Source organism: Aulostomus chinensis, chromosome 1 (genome assembly GCF_037954235.1).
Source record: "Aulostomus chinensis isolate RoL2024-O1b breed Wild chromosome 1, RoL_Achi_v1.0, whole genome shotgun sequence".
Classification (NCBI taxonomy): Eukaryota; Metazoa; Chordata; class Actinopteri; order Syngnathiformes; family Aulostomidae; genus Aulostomus; species Aulostomus chinensis.
This window is the reverse complement of record NC_141320.1, coordinates 60,804,232-60,819,662: the sequence shown is the minus strand read 5'-3', so window position 1 is coordinate 60,819,662 and position 15,431 is coordinate 60,804,232. Positions and strand designations below refer to the sequence as shown.

Below are 15,431 nucleotides of genomic sequence, written 5' to 3'. Positions count from 1 at the left end.
CTGCATGTGCAGATGTCATAGCCTGGTCACCCACCACCACCACCGTCGCCCCCACCTCATAAGTCTTCTCTTTCCTCAGAACCTGAATAAAAGGCCACCTTCACTCACCTCGGATCTCCACACAACGTAAGCCTGAGAGCTGCAGGGCTGCGCCTTCCTCTGCAGCCACCTCCGCGGGGAGAAGAGCGTCCCGGTGCTCCCAGAGGGGGCAAACCCTGTGCTTCTCACCAGAAACGGTAAATCCCCGGCAGTATTCCTTTTGGATCGCTTCCCTACATCATAGTCAAAGCTAAAGTTGGAAGATGGAGAGACATCTAAAGGTATGGAAGGAGCAGAGATGGACGGTGTTATAGGCTCTTTGAGTGTTAGAGTCTTGGTGCAGGAGGTCGGTTTTGCGGGATCAGGAGACGCACCTGCGTCCGCAGCTGCAAACTGCGGCGCCCCGCTTGAACCCTCAGTGCTACAGTGTCTGATGAGTGCAGGATCCAGGCTCCGGGTTTGTCTCAGCCTCCGTTTGGATATAGCTTTGGAGGCAGGAGAGGAGCAGGAGAAGACGCTGTTGAGGAGTCCATGAGCAGCAGACATGGCTCCTCTCTCTCTCTCTCTCTCTCTCTCTCCCCCTCAGGCTCCTCTCTCCTCCATGAGAGGGAAGTCAACTACGAGGCTGACGAGACGCTCTAATCTGCTGCTGCGTAAAGTGGAGTAAATTCATCTGCGTGGCGCGCAGTGTGTGGAGTGCTGGGGTTTAGGGTGTGTGTGTTAGTGAGAGGGAGAGAGAGAGAGAGAGAGAGAGAGAGAGAGAGAGAGAGTGGAGGGTGGTGTTTAGAGCATGCTGTGTTTTAAAAGTTGAATCTGATGATATTTGCTTATTAAAATGAGAATTATCTCAATTATTTCATCTAAAAGAAGATGACCACAGCCTTTTAAGATAATTTATTGCTCTTTTTTAAAAACATTTTTTTTACAATTACAACCAGGCAGACGGAAGGTCACACTTGTTCAGCAGATGAAAATAGGAATATTAATCCAGGTCTCAGCTTTAATCCGTCTCGCTGTCTGGGAAGAGGCCTATCAGTGAGCTATTATTAGCCCTGACAGTGAGTGAGGATTAATAGCCGGTGGGTTTGTCCTGATACACCTGCACTCCCGGCTAGACGGGGTTTACACAGATGCTCGTGCCGGAGTTCTTCAGGATTTGTGTGCGAAAAGTACAGAGGGACGAGCAGAGGAAGAAAGCGTCTGGTAAAGGAGCTTCTGACGCTGACAATGGAAGCGTCATTAAACGCAGAGTGATTAAAACACACCTTTCTTTGCATTTGATTTGGATTTCATGGTACGCCTGAGACAAGGGGGAAAGGTGGACACTCAATCAGGCACGGTCAAGCGTCAAAGAGGAGAATACATCAATGGGTGCTGAGCCAGTCGGCGTTACATACACACTGTCCATATTTGGTATACAATGGTGGAGCAGCGCCTCCCTGGAAAGCATTCGGAGCAAAATGAGTCTGCAGCCTCACAGACGGGGTTTTCCTGCCCAGGGATCCGCGTAACTTTCATTGTTTGACCCTGTTTGACAGATGAAAGGTCGACAAGGTCAGACACAATGAGCATGAAATTACTACGAGGTCCACGTATGGAATATCAAACAATGAGGGCTATTTTTGAGGGTTAAAACAATACGTGATTGGAGGAAAAATGACCGGAGACACACAAAAAGAGGCTAAAATTAAAGACACTCTCACGTACCCCTCAGCAATGCAGGTCATCGATCAAACCAGAGATATTTTTTTTCCTCGACTGGACATGTAAACGTCCCATTAGGAACCGCCATATTGTTCCAATAGAGGCAGATTTGATTACTGAGACATGCTGAATTATCTTTAACTGTAACTCGCCTTCAGGAAAAGAAAGAAAAGGGCCCCTCCCTTTTCTCTTAAAATTGTGTTAAAACAGGCTCTCCTCCTTTTACTTAATGTGCATTAAAGCTGATTCAATCAGTTGTAGTTGAGGTCATCGGAGAGGCAGAAAAGCCCAGAGGTTGCTAATAATTTCAAAGTGTGGATTCCTAAACAGACACAGATGGGTTTTTTTTTTTCCTTTTTTTGACAAGATTTAATCCGGGAGACTCTTATTATTTCTGTAATGACATGTATAGATGAAGAGCTGAAACGTGCTTTTTGGAATATTAAGATTTATTATTTCACTCACTTACAAATAGAAGGAACAATTGATTGGAGTTGACAAAAAACATTTGATGTCGTCTGCTGACATCTAGCGGACAAGTATTAAAATTGCAGGGTAATTCGGGTGTCTGAAAGGCTGTTTGTGTTTATAAAGTCTGCTTTGCAGTGTGGATTGAGAGAAATGAGAATAAATATACTAACTTACATTTTTCTTCTAAATCAAATAGCGAGCGCACTTGTTTTTTTTATAAAATATGAAACAAACTGGTAAAACGTAAACTTTTTCACATTTTTTCTATTGGTTTTTCATTTCTACATTGGTATAGACGTGATTATGACACGACCATGTGCGTTGACAATTTGCGATACCGTGAAAAACGATGTGCAAATGATTCCAAACACATCAGTTACAGCTTAATAACCTGTGGCTCCCGCTAGATGGCGATATTAGCTGGTAGACGCCACTGAGGTGCCAGTTAGACTTAAGTGATCTCTCGTTTTTTCAAAGCTGCCTTCTTCGTTTGGTGAAATGTCGGGTATTTTTTTTCATGTAAATGGAGCAAATAAAAGTACAAAAAAGTATACAGTGTAAATATGTAGATTAGACAGAATATACTGTCTGCTAGTTAGATTGAGCGGGTTTTAATTTTGTGACGAATGTGCACAAGCCGTTCCTAAATGCTTGAGTTTAGAATTTACGAAGTTTCTCCAAAGGCGGCACGGGAGAGGCCGTCATCACCCACAACAGCGCCACCCGATCACCCCCCTACGCAGGCACAGTGGGCCGGCGACGAAAGGGTTAAGGAGTTTGTTGGGGGTCCAGATCGATGCTTCCTCTCCCACATGTAGCCATGAACAAATGAATTCGCGGGGAATTAAATATCAATTTCACAAAGGAGAAAGAGTCCTGTGCTTTGAACCCGACCCTACCAAGGCTAAAGTGTTGTATGACGCCAAGGTAAACGCCGTCCGTCTGTGTGCTCCGTTTCAGCTCCTCGCCGTTTCGGCATTTTACGAACGGAGCAATTTGAACAGGATAAACACGACCGAACCATTGAGGACCGCGAGTCGGCTTTAATGGCCAATTCGGCCGCAGAAAAGAAGCGTTAGCCGTCTCCTTATGATGTAATGTTGCTATTCCTCGCTTGGCTTTTTTTTTTTTCTTAAGTCACCACCTGGAGACAGACATGAGGGTGAATTTTACAGAAGCTAGCTAACCCCCTCTTCCGCGTCGACCAGTATTATAACATCAATGGTCAAAAATGTGCATTCCTAGCGTAATAAATTAGTAGAAGCCGTTATTATCATTCACTTTAAAGCTAAAACTGCTGCTAAACTGGCTAACACAGACCAACTTCATGTACCGCTCCTATTTAGCGGTGTTAGCTTTAATGTCTTTGCATAATAACCAAGACGTGCATTTGTGAAATGTAGACAATTCTATCCCAGTGAATTTAATATGGTGTGAGTTATTTGTCGTCACTTAATCGCGTGCGATGGCAAGCTTAAAGTGACGTCTAAGTCATTGCAGCTAATGTTTTGCTAACATTAGCGAGCTAGGTAGCTGTTAGCATTAACTCTTTCCGCTCCCTTTGCCGAAAGTGGACGTGAAGTGCAATGAATTCATGCTCGACTGGTTCTATTTTTTGAACTAATAGTAACTGGGTAATTTAATCTATAAATTAGCATTATCAATTTTCATATTTCACGAGATAATTCGCGTGTCAGTGACTTAAGCTGGGAAATGCTATTAATTCCGTTGCACATATTTTAAAAGGGTCCTTATTAAAATGTGGTGATGACAGTTGAAGTACTGGAATACGTACAGTTTGAAGCACATATGGGTGAATTATCATTGCTCCTCTTGACTTAATTGTGGCTGTTGTATGTTCATATTGCAGGTCCTTGATGTATTGATAGGTTCAGATGAACATGGAAGAAGAATCCCAAAGTACCTGATTCACTTTAACGGTTGGAACAGAAGGTAATGTCAGTAAGATCAATAATATAAGGTTGAGATGTTGCTGTAAAAATTGCCCTCAATGTGTAGAATGGAGCAGCCATCAAACTTTGTGATTCTGTGTATTTATAATTTGGGGGGGGGGGTTTTGTAGTTGGGATCGCTGGGCTGCGGAGGATCATGTCCTAAGGGACACTGAGGAAAACCGTAAATTGCAACGTAAACTGGCTCGCAAAGCTCTAGGTCGCATGTAAGTTCTTATCTGCATTTAATCCTGGAATATTTTAATGTTGGATCTATTGATTTAGGTGATACTGTGCTGATAGGATTTGTTTGTTTTTCAGGAAGAGAAAGGGATGGGCAAAGAGGCGTCGCCGTCAGTCTGGTACTAAATCCTCACTGAAGACTCTGCCGAAGGAGGACGACAGTGATGACGCATGTGAGAAATTGGAACTTTTTTTTTTTTTTTTTTGTGACTCTGTCTCCCTCTAGGATGTCACCAAGCTCTCTGTGTGTCTCCAGGTTTGATTTCATCCTCAGGGAGTAGCGACGGGGACGATTCTGACCCTGATTCTTCGAATAGTGGGGACAGCGCCTTCTCTGAGGATATCAACAAAATGGTGAATGATGAACTCCGCCCATCTCATTCAAACAAAGTCGCAGTCTCCGTCTGATGTTTATAACTTGTTTGTTTCAGAGGGTTGAGCCAGATATTAATGTGAAGAGGGAATGTGAGGATAAGAGTGTTCATGTTGACATCAGCATCCCTGATGTTCTGAAGAAGAAACTCGAGGATGACTGCTTCTACATCAACAAGAGGAAGAAGGTGCTTTGGGCTAAATTTGTAGAAGGCAAATTGTGTAAAAGCAGAATTGACTTGAAGTGTGCTTGTGTTTGTGTGCTCTAGCTGGTGATGGTTCCCTGCCAGACGAATGTTGTACACATCCTGGAGTCCTACGTGAAGCACTTTGCCATCAACAAAGCCTTTATGGCCAACGAGAGGTACAGACGTCAGCAGAGCACGACACAGAGCAGCAGCCCTCAGCCGATCCCCCCAGAAAAGAAGTGAGTCCCCCACAGAGGGAGAGCAATCGTCTACTGATGTTGGTTTATGTGTTAAAATCGCAATTTTTCTCCTTTTCAAGTGAGGAGTTGTGTAAGGAAATGGTGGATGGTCTGAGGATCACGTTCGACTTCACCTTACCCATGATCCTTCTCTACCCGTGTGAGCAAGCTCAGTTCAAAAAGGTCAGCTCCTCCAGGCTGTTCCTGGCCATCAATGAAAGCTCCCCCTGCTCCAGCAAGTAAGACCACCACAAATCAGGTGTCACGGAGACCAAACCTCCGCTTAGCACTGATGAAGCGCCTTCTGTTGTCTTTCCAAGCGCCCAAAGAGAACGCAGCCCCAGCCCATTAGGACACAACCCCCCCACGCCTCAATCAACAGACAGCCAACCGGCGCTGAGCGATATTTCCGCCACCACTCCCACTGCACCTGCACCCACCCCAAAACGACGGCGCCATCCCGACATGGACTGCATCTCATACCAGTCTCAATCGCTCAGGCGCTCCACCAGGAACACGTCTGGGGGGGACCGGCCGGCTGAGGGAAGCAGTGGAGGTTGGTTTCTAGATTTGTCCGCGGCTCATCATCTCTCTTCACCTGTGAGGCGTACTTGTAGCATTATCTTTTCCGCTCCGTGTGTGGAATGACCCAGGTGGAGGCAGTGCCACAGCGTCCCCGCAGCTCAAGCGCCGTTTAGTGGACAGCTCGTCTCAGCCCAAGTTCTTCCTCAACCTTGACAGAAGTAAGCGTCGTTCAACATCAACGCTCATTATTCTAGTGCCGTCTGAGGACGAAGCCTCTGCTTCTGAAATATCTTCTCAAAGTCAGGATCTTCATGGTCACATTTCACCTTCACTTTTGGGTTGTAATGACCTGTTTTGCCCAGTAGATGGTGTTGGAGTCTTTACAAATTTTTGTTTGAAGCACTGACGTCTTCTTTTTCTCAGCAGAGGCACATTGTAAGAAACTTTCCGTCGCTTCTCTTGACACAGAAACCCCCATTCACAGCGGCTCGTCCTCCCCGTTACCCTTGACCCCCAACAAAGAGCAAAGTGGGCCTTTCTACGGTCTTGAGAGTCGGAGAAACAATGAGCTCAACGAGGTAAGGACAGGCAGTATGAATACGTAAATCCTCAAATATTGACAGATTATACAGATTAGACATCTACCTGAGGATTGTCATGGTTACCAGGTGCTAAGCTGGAAGCTGACTCCTGATAACTACCCACTGCACGACCAACCTCCTCCCCCCTCCTACCTGTATGGATCACAGCACCTCCTGCGGCTTTTTGGTGGGTTTAACTTTTACAGGTCATCTTTTTACTGAGAGTTCAACTTCAAGCTGATGTTAACCCTCACATATTTATTTATTCCAGTGAAGCTTCCTGAGATTCTGGGAAAGATGCAGATCCCTGAGAGGAATCTCCGAGCGCTGGTCAAACATTTGGAACTCTTTCTCAGGTGATTGATCAATGCCTAATCAAAAATATGAATGTCATGACTGATGGACAGGGGTAAGTTCTTCACAAACCAGGAGAGGGACAGAAATAGTTTAATTTAAAGGGGGTTAGGACTAAACTCTTGAGTTGCTCAGGCCTGACAATGTCTAGTTTGTATTGGAATCTCATCCCATCCCTGAAAAATTGATTGTGTCATCAGGTGGGCAGAAGCTGTGTGCAGTCCCCAATAATTTCCCAGAGAGGATAAATAATTAAAAAGTTAATAAAGGAAAAACCTCGTGCATCAGCCTGCTCACTAACCACAGTGTGAGCTGGCGAAGCCTTTGTCTTCAGCTGCCGTGAGTCAGATGGAGGAGAACAACCAGCCACAAAAATAGTGATCAGCAGGATATAGTCAGTACACCAGAATAACCCAGAAAAGGCAAAGAAAAGTAAGGAAAATAGAGCATGAGCGGGTGATGTGTGTATGTGTACGCGTGTGCATGCGCGGGGGGGGGGGGGGGGCAAAGATGGAGTGAGAAAGAGAGCATGTGTTAGAGGGAGGGAGATGAGTGGGCGTTACACAAGCGCTGGAGTCTAATCTTTAAATCCTCCCGAGCGATCTTCAGTTTAGCCGGTCCTAAACCTGAGGGATTTAGGTCCTCTCATTCTCTAATCAAACACACGCACTACTCACTTCAGCCACTGAGCAGCGCTGCTGAGCAACACCTGATCTCACCACAGAGCCAGCACATGGACAAACCACTGTCTGGGAGCCAAAAACACCGCTTGGGCACTACTCAACCAAAAAATAAAGATATGAATAAATAAGCTCAGTACTCTGTGCCACAAAAATCATGAGGTGGTCTGAAAATAGCCCAAGCTGGCATTCTTCTCAGCTAGCAGAGCAGGGTGGGAAGAGTGTAGTGTGCAGCATGAAAGGATTACAGTTCTTGCAAGGCATTACTTTCACCAGATTTTTTTTTCCTTTCTCATTGTAGGACAGAATGGCTCAGTTGTCAATGTGTGTGTGTGTGTGTGTGAGTGTAACACTGCGAGAACAGACACTGATTCTTGTCAGTAGCCATTAGCCGTTAGCGTCTCTTGCACGAGAAAAGTTCTGAACATCGGTTTGCATAATATTACCAAAAATAACAACGGTGCTCAGAGTTACAAGTTGTAAATGCGGCATTGATGTTGTTAAAGACCGAGAACGCCACCGTCTCCTCTCTACTTGTTCAATGTAGGTAGGGGGGGGGGGCACAAGGGTTCGACAGGACACAAGAGCGAACACTTGCATCTTTTGAGAGATCCTTCAGTTTCAGTCTGAAATCGGCCTGCTGGCAGATCGTGTGTGTGCTACAAAGTACTCGACGAAACAGAGAACCACGTGTATTTTGGGCTCCTAGCGTAGTTCAGCTTGTGATGGTACTTATCCAACAGCCATGGCCTGGTTTAGGTGTCAGGAGATCTGGCACATTCAGCTAATTTACTTGCAATCATTGTGTTTTAGCTGAGTGTCTCGACAGGATTTGGCATGAAAGTGTTTTTACTTTCATGTATTTAAGTTAGCGCCTCCCTTTGGCCTCCACAGCAGCCAACCGTCAAACAGGTCAACACTGATAGCTTCACCTAATACTTGGTGGCTGCGCAATAACTGCACTCTTGTTCATAATTCTATTTTTTTCTTTTACATTTTAAATTGTTTTCCCGAGGTGGGCCCCCTTTAGAGACACGACCACCGAAAAATTATGATGAAACCAAAATATTATTTTTTCAACAGTGACGCGTAACAATTAGGAGAACTTAGCTTCTTGCCATGAGCCACACATGCTAATAATGCCAATCTTGATGCCCATGACCAGCTTGTCACCTGTATCCATTTTTTTCCACATCTACTCAGCAAAAAGACCCACGTCTGACACTTGTGCTTTATAATCGACACAATGTGCATACGTGTAGCCAGAGCCCAGAGAAACAAGTAACCGTGCCTGTGAAAATGAGCCCAAACGAAGCCCACCACTTCAAGAAATATTGGAATTTGCCATTTTATGTTTTCCTTCTGGACTGTTTCAAAATTCATCAAAAGCAGTACAGAGAAAACTTCCTCTGCATCTGTTCTGTTGCTTCTGCAAGAGTTGCATTTTGTCCCTTTTATGATTCCCAATTGAATTTATTGGTTTTTACTGTGGAAATGGGCTTCAATTAAATTAATTCCTCTAAAACAAGAGCCAAGGTTTTGGCTGGGTTTGTCTTCAGCGGGCTACCGTCTCTTTATTGTCCCATGAGGTTGTCATGTTTGTCATTTGTTGTCAAGCGTTCTTAAGTTCTTCTCTGATGAGGATAATTTGTTTGCATTGAGATTAGGAGGGCCGGTGGAGCTAAGATGAGATGGCAAGATTTAGAGGATTTGGCCGAGTAGCGGATACTAAGAAGATTCTGGATTAGTTTTCCCCGCAACTGATTAGATGGGAGGGGGTGGGAGGGGTGTTCACTCTCTGAGTGACTGCCGGTCGCTCATTCTCATGTTCTCTGTCTTTCTGTCACGGCGATTGGTTCTCTGGTTGGTGGTATAGAGATAGATGAGGCTTTGTCTCTGACATGTATAGTGCTCAGGCAGAGGGCACGGGGTCTGGGATTTATGTGGAATGAGCCAGGGATATCTAGGAAAACCACAAGTGAACTGGGATGTGACATTTGAGATGCTGTTTGCTTCCATGTCCGTGCTGTTTGTTGGACGACATTTACATCCATCAAAGTATCTCACAAGCTTTCCCTCTCTACGTCTTGTTCTCCCCCACCCACCCACCCACTCTCTCTTAGGTTTCTGGCTGAGTTCCATGAGGATTTTTTTCCTGAGTCTGCGTATGTGTCAGCATCCGAGGCTCACTATAACATGAAGCAACCGAGGCCCGTTTACTGAAGGAAAAGGCGGCCATTTTGCTTACTCTCTCTGCTTAACGTTCCCCCTCTGCTGCGGGGGCTCATGCGCGGGAGTCTCAGCCAGCCTTTCTCCTCTTTCGGACTAACCCTCCCGCTGTTCCCGCCGTGTGGAAGTCGTGGCTTCTGTCACGCTACTAACCCACATCTATGTTGTGATTGTTGCATGGCCGCTTCAGCCTGACCCTTCTAACCCTGCTTGGCAACGTAGCGCTTCAAGTCAGTGCTTCATGGAGGCTCCTCTCATTAGCTGCTAACGGATTTATAAGCACGTCTCTCCACATCTGCCTTTTTTCTCTTTTTTTGGGGTGGCTTTGACGTCCACACCAGAGTAGCTGAAGGAGCCCTCATCTTGCGTACTCAAGGCTGGGGAGCTTAGAACCCCTCAAACATGGAAGCAGACACTGTTTGTGCTTTCTGACCAAGCCTCTGATTCCACCTGCTCTTCCTAGCTTAGCAGCTCTGTGGCCTGTCCACGCACAAGGAAGGGAACCCTGAATGTTCGTATCATTTCCAGTAAACTAATTTTAAGCTAACAGTATGCCGGTTTACCTCGTTGGAAGCATCTCCAGCCCGCTATTTTCTTTTAATGACTTCCTGTATGTATGCTGCCAGAGATCCCTGCCCATCAGCAAGGATATCCTAGTGTGGAGACGCTGAGCCATTTCTGCCAAGACTCTTTGATGGGATTGTTGTTTTTCTCCCCATTTACTTGAGTCTTTGTCTTCTGTTGCTGTCCCATGCATGCGAGTCCAAATGTCCTTTCATTTGAGTTTGCTCTGCCTCGTCTTCCCGCCGCCTCAGGATCTGAGAGAGAAACCCCCTGTTATTTTCATTCACTCTGTAACTGGTTTCTTATCATAAAGGAAGTAATCTTAATTGACATCCTCAAGACACAAATGCTGGGATTTGTTTGCCATGTTTCTGGTTACATGACATTTTGAACATATGTAAGTCCAAAACAAACGCCTCCTGAACAATGTTATTGTCGTTTGTTTTTTCTTGTTTTACGTTGCTTCTCCTGTCACCCGGATGATAAAAGGTTGGATCTATCAATGAAGATGACATGTGGACATATAGATACAATTTCAATCTATATTTCGTGTTTTGTAAGAGGTGTAGCTTTGCTGTTAAATTTTTTTTATTGTCAGATTTTCTCTGTTTTCTTCGTTTGAATAAAAATGTCAGTTTGTCCCTGATGCACTGTAACGCTGCAGCTGATACCAGCTCGTTCCCGCTCTCTCTCCTTTGCCTCAACTTGATGGATCCGCCTCCTCCTTGAACGTGTTATTTGGAAGCCGCCGTCCTTGTCGACAGGGCACTCGTGTTTGTCTCTCTGCTACTTAAGCACAATCGTGGTGCACCACTCAAGTCTAGTGGTATATTTTTATATGAAAACACAGCTCCACGCTGATAGTATTTAATCAGAGGTGATAAAAATGCCAGCGCGAAAGCCCCAAATGGCAGGATTGCGCTGTGGTTGATGTGATGGGATATTCAGTCACTGTCACGCCCCTGGCAAGCTTTGGACAACAGGTTGAAATACTGGTGTGCTCAATGGACCCGTCTCCCGTAGACTGATGGGATTCTTGTCCTTAGAAGGCACAAAAGGTTGATACGTGGTCAAAATTCATTTTTGTATGGAATCGATTCCACAAGAAGGCCTGGCGCTAAATAAAGAGTGAAAATTAGCCAGTAACCTTGGAGCAGCTTGGAAAATATCAAAAGTTGTTTTTTTGTTGTTGTCATTGTTGTTTTTTCTTTATTTTTAACACATGCCAAATTTGAGAACCGGCCTGTTGCCTTCATCTCAGGAACAGTTGCTGGATTCCTGGATTACTCGGAAACACAATCGAAGGTTCCTTCAGAACACAGCCACCCTGGACTTGTTAAATTATTACACATTTTAATAGAATATCAAGTTCTCGCTCTTCTCATGGTGATTTTAATAACCTTAACTGGCTTGTACGTCTGTTATAAACTCTTGTTGCATCCATTGGCCAGTTTGTGCCATCGTAAATGGAAGTTTAAACTCCTGCGCCCTGGCATTGGAACGCATCTCCACGCGTCTTGACTTGATGGAATAAACGGGCGTCTGTTCAGTTGACCATTTAAAACAAAAAATACAGTTTTATCTTCAGTCTTGACGTGAAGACACTTAGTTTGACCTCATTAGTTTGAAGCAGAATGAGGCCTTCAGGCCTCGTGCACTAGTCCGAAATATTTGATCTGCCTCCATTTATTCAGCTGCTGCTTCACTGTAATTTAGTTCATTCACGGAGTTCATTTGCCGACGTTAGATTGGGCTGCTGCTTTGCTTGAAGCTTCGGTTTGGCACGTTTGTCTCCATCTTCTCGACAGTGACAATTATTGCAAAAATGATAGCCACACACTTGCTTGATAACGTAGCTGTAATATCGTGGATAAACAGCCTCAAGAGCAAGGAGCCCCTGCAAAATGACTCCTTTCACGATCATAATTTGATCCATGTGGAAACTCAAGAAAAGCCCCGTGATTCAATTATTTATCCATATTCAGGTTTGCAGAGGGCTAACAAACAATATGCATCTTCAGAGTTTTGCTAGAATGTCGCCATGGACACAAAACGCCGTGAAATACAGAGAGATTTAGCTGGTGGCGGTAAAGTTAATGAGCATTTCCTGAACTGGTTTGGGCTTGAATGTGAGGGACTTTCCACCATAGCTCAGAAGTTATCATTTCACCCAAAAACCGTTAGTTCCCTTTCAAGATGGTTGCAGTCTGATGATTGAAAAGCTGTTGTTTTAAACAGTTAATTGAGAGTAAAACTTGCTACTGTAGACACAATCCGCTTGTATTTATCGTCTATTCGGACTGTAAACAATGACCAAGGACATCCTGAACAAGGAAGTCTTGGAGCGGATACTGCTGGCAACACCGAAAACCCCCAAAATACTGGCCCTTGTTCCTGGAGGTTAACCCACCTGACACAGACGAAGCGTCCCAAGTCTAGAAACTCAAAGACGCGTTCAGGTTAAACCAAATCTTCAATCTTTTTCTCAGAAATTACACCAAAAAAAAATGACAGTTTATTGGAAGAAGTAAGACTTTTACGTTCTGAACCTGCTGCATGTCAGATGTTTGCAAATACACCAAACAGGATATGACGTGATTTATTTAGTCAGCCTGTGGTTAAGTTGATCTGTGAGCACTCATTTTAATCCTCTGCGATGGCTAAAAAAAAAAAATTGAATTAGAACTTCTGTGCGCTGAACTAGAGCTATGCCATTAGTCTATAAAGCATGAGAGGATGGCTAACCTGGCCTCCTCGCATCAGGGTCCTAATGGGTTTCAGTGGTAAGCCCTAATGTTATTTGGAGTGGGTCGGACTTCTTGTAATGAACCGCTTATCGCTGCAACCCAAGACGGCACTCTCCTGCCCGCTGCTATCATGTAGCCACAGAAGTCACTGGTTCCCCCTCTCGATGCATCTCAAATCGATTTCTCTCCTCATGCCATCTCTATCCGCTTACCGCATGATTCAATTGTTGGGGAGGTGGGTTTTTTTGGGGGGGGAGGTGGGGGCGATCTATCACTTCTTGAGTGCTGGTGCTTGCGCCTCTCACCTGAATCTACAGTATCTCTTCTTTTGTTTGCCTTTCGCCCCTTCTGTCTGCGCTACCTCGCCGTTTCTCCGCTCCCTTTCCTGCCTTCGCCTCCACACCACCATTTGTCCGGTGTTCCCTCTGATTGGTCTCTCCTTCCCCTCTCCTCACTCTTCAGAACTTTGAGACAGAAGAGCATAAGAAAATAAGAAGGCTTTTCTCTCTATTCGTGCTTCTGGTTTGAAACCTTGAGCCGGCGAGCTTCTGCGATGTCCTCGTGTCCTTTATCCTTTTCTCTACATTTTTATTCTCGCACCATCGACCTAGATGATGGTTTGCAAGAGGCAATCGTGGACACCAGCCCCTCTGCCTCCTCTAACTCTCCTTGGACATCATTTGACCTGAGCACCGACCTCACATCTGTCAGCTCTGACCAAATCTTGACTCCTGTGACAGCCTCCTCTGGCTGCAAACCTTTGGAGGACCCGAGGTCAACGAAGCTTCCAGGAGAGGTGTCCTCTGACGTGCCAGGCAGACAGGTTGCATGGTGGGAAACGTCTTTTCTTGGAAATGATGAGTAAGTTTATCGGGGCATTGGCTGCAGTATTTGTCATTTTTATTTAGATAGTACTCCCTTTAAATTGTTGTTTAAATGTCGGTATCCATCTTTGAAAATTCATGTCCAGGATCGTTTTGAAACATCGTCTGTGCACTCCTTAAAAAAACTCACAGTCCTCCACTCTGAGGTTGTTCATTTATGGATCAGTCTAGATTTCCTTGATGGAACTGATCAAGCTAGCGTTGCCGCTAAAAAAACCCAGAGTCTTTAATGTGTTACTCTGTTTTCTAGTGTCAAATTGCACTACGTTATAAATGATTAACAGTATGTTCATGGAAATCTAATCAGCTGATCACACTGAGGCCCACAATGTAAGATAGCGAGTCTCTTGATGCAACAGTCTGCCTCAGTTTATTCTGTCAGTGTTGTATGTGTGCTTCTGAGTTCTTTCTGAGCCTGTGACAGCAGGCAGATCGGTGGAGTCAAGAAAACTATCTGGAGAGGAGGCAATAAAAGGTCCCTTCCCATCGCTCATGAATGGGAGCGCTCTCGCGGTGACTCAGCTTTGAGCCGATGATTATCTGTTTCATCTGGTTTTAATCACGAGTGCTTCTGTATTGGGAGAGTGATTCCCAGTAGCGGTACAGCAGGAGTGGATAAAACAAGCCCTGCGTTAGTTTAGATAGACACGATAAATCACCTCTCCTTTCTAAATTCTTTGGAGGATCTCTATCCGTGGCATTTGGGAGAGCTGCAGGGTGTTGTTCAACGGGCCTTTCTTTTTTAGTTCCTCTCTGTCTCTCCGCCCTCTAACATTACCCCCCCTGCGCAGAGCGACAAAAGTCTGAACATGCTCCCCGGCTCATAAGTCCCCCCCGTGTCTTTTAATCACCGCTAACTCCCTGTGGAGTTTTCAGTATCTGTGCTAACTCGTCTGATTTGAGGCATATTCCGCAGGAATATAAAGGCGTCTGATTCAGTTCAGCCTGAAAAGTGTCATTTTGTAGTTTTCTCCATTTTGGCTAAAATTGTACGAGGAACGAATGGATCCCCCTCCCACGTCGGTGTGTAAAGGGCTCATGATAGGAGGGACCCTGCATCGCACTTCAAATAATGCTCCCCAATCAACATCGAGTCTATTGTTGTCATAAAAAGATATTTATACTGATATACATACACATATATGAAAACGTTGTTCATACGGGGTTTTATGCCGTATTCATTGCTGACGCTATTTGTTGGCTAGCCAGCTACCAAAGTGCTCCCTTCTCCTCCAGTTACATATTCTTGAATTATCACGTCTTTGTGTTTGGATGAAACAAGTTCCAGAGTCAGGATTGCCTGCTGCGATAACCTAAGCTGGGCTCTACCTCTCTTCTTCATGCACAGACATGAAGGGTGATTGATCCGCGGTCTGAAAATGGTCGAGAATGCAAATAAGCTGAAATTATTAAACTATGAAATCCATGTATGCATTATGGAAATTCATATTAGACAGTCATGGCCTTAGGGAACCTTGCCAACCTGATTCTGAAAGGTTGCAGTTTTAATTTTCTGGACTTGCAGGAAGAAATTTGGAGCGCGAGGAGCGAAGGAACACTGCTTTCCCCCTCCCTGGGCGCTTAAGCCTCAGCTTCCCTCTGCTCTGGCGTGTTCTTGCGTGTCGCCTACCTTTTTGATGGCTCCTCATTTACCCCCCA

The 15,431-nt window shown here is 45.0% G+C and overlaps 2 protein-coding genes across 5 annotated transcripts in view; one reads left to right on the top strand and one right to left on the bottom strand.

Annotated features, from left to right (window-relative positions):
• LOC147272616 (rho GTPase-activating protein 6-like) overlaps positions 1-728 on the bottom strand; it is a 60,273-nt gene extending 59,545 nt beyond the window's left edge. The window contains exon 1 of the mRNA XM_086198342.1: positions 109-728. Within this exon, the coding sequence (XP_086054468.1) occupies positions 109-585 (477 nt within the window). The 5' untranslated portion in view covers positions 586-728. The remainder of the gene's footprint in view (positions 1-108) is intronic.
• Positions 80-10,787, top strand: LOC147272615 (MSL complex subunit 3-like). Of its 4 annotated transcripts, none has more exons than XM_086198389.1 (14): positions 80-236; positions 4,085-4,167; positions 4,298-4,393; positions 4,488-4,582; positions 4,666-4,763; positions 4,841-4,969; positions 5,051-5,208; positions 5,289-5,447; positions 5,529-5,764; positions 5,862-5,951; positions 6,157-6,311; positions 6,402-6,501; positions 6,586-6,670; positions 9,472-10,787. In XM_086198389.1, coding segments are annotated over exons 3-14 (1,407 nt in total). In that variant the 5' UTR covers positions 80-236; positions 4,085-4,167; positions 4,298-4,391; the 3' UTR covers positions 9,572-10,787. The 4 variants fall into 4 exon arrangements, with proteins under 4 accessions (XP_086054515.1, XP_086054499.1, XP_086054489.1 ...); XM_086198373.1 differs by lacking the exon at positions 80-236 and adding an exon at positions 2,910-3,141 and having other exon boundaries at positions 6,202-6,311; XM_086198363.1 differs by lacking the exon at positions 80-236 and adding an exon at positions 2,910-3,141.
• The last annotated feature ends 4,644 nt before the right edge of the window (positions 10,788-15,431 follow it).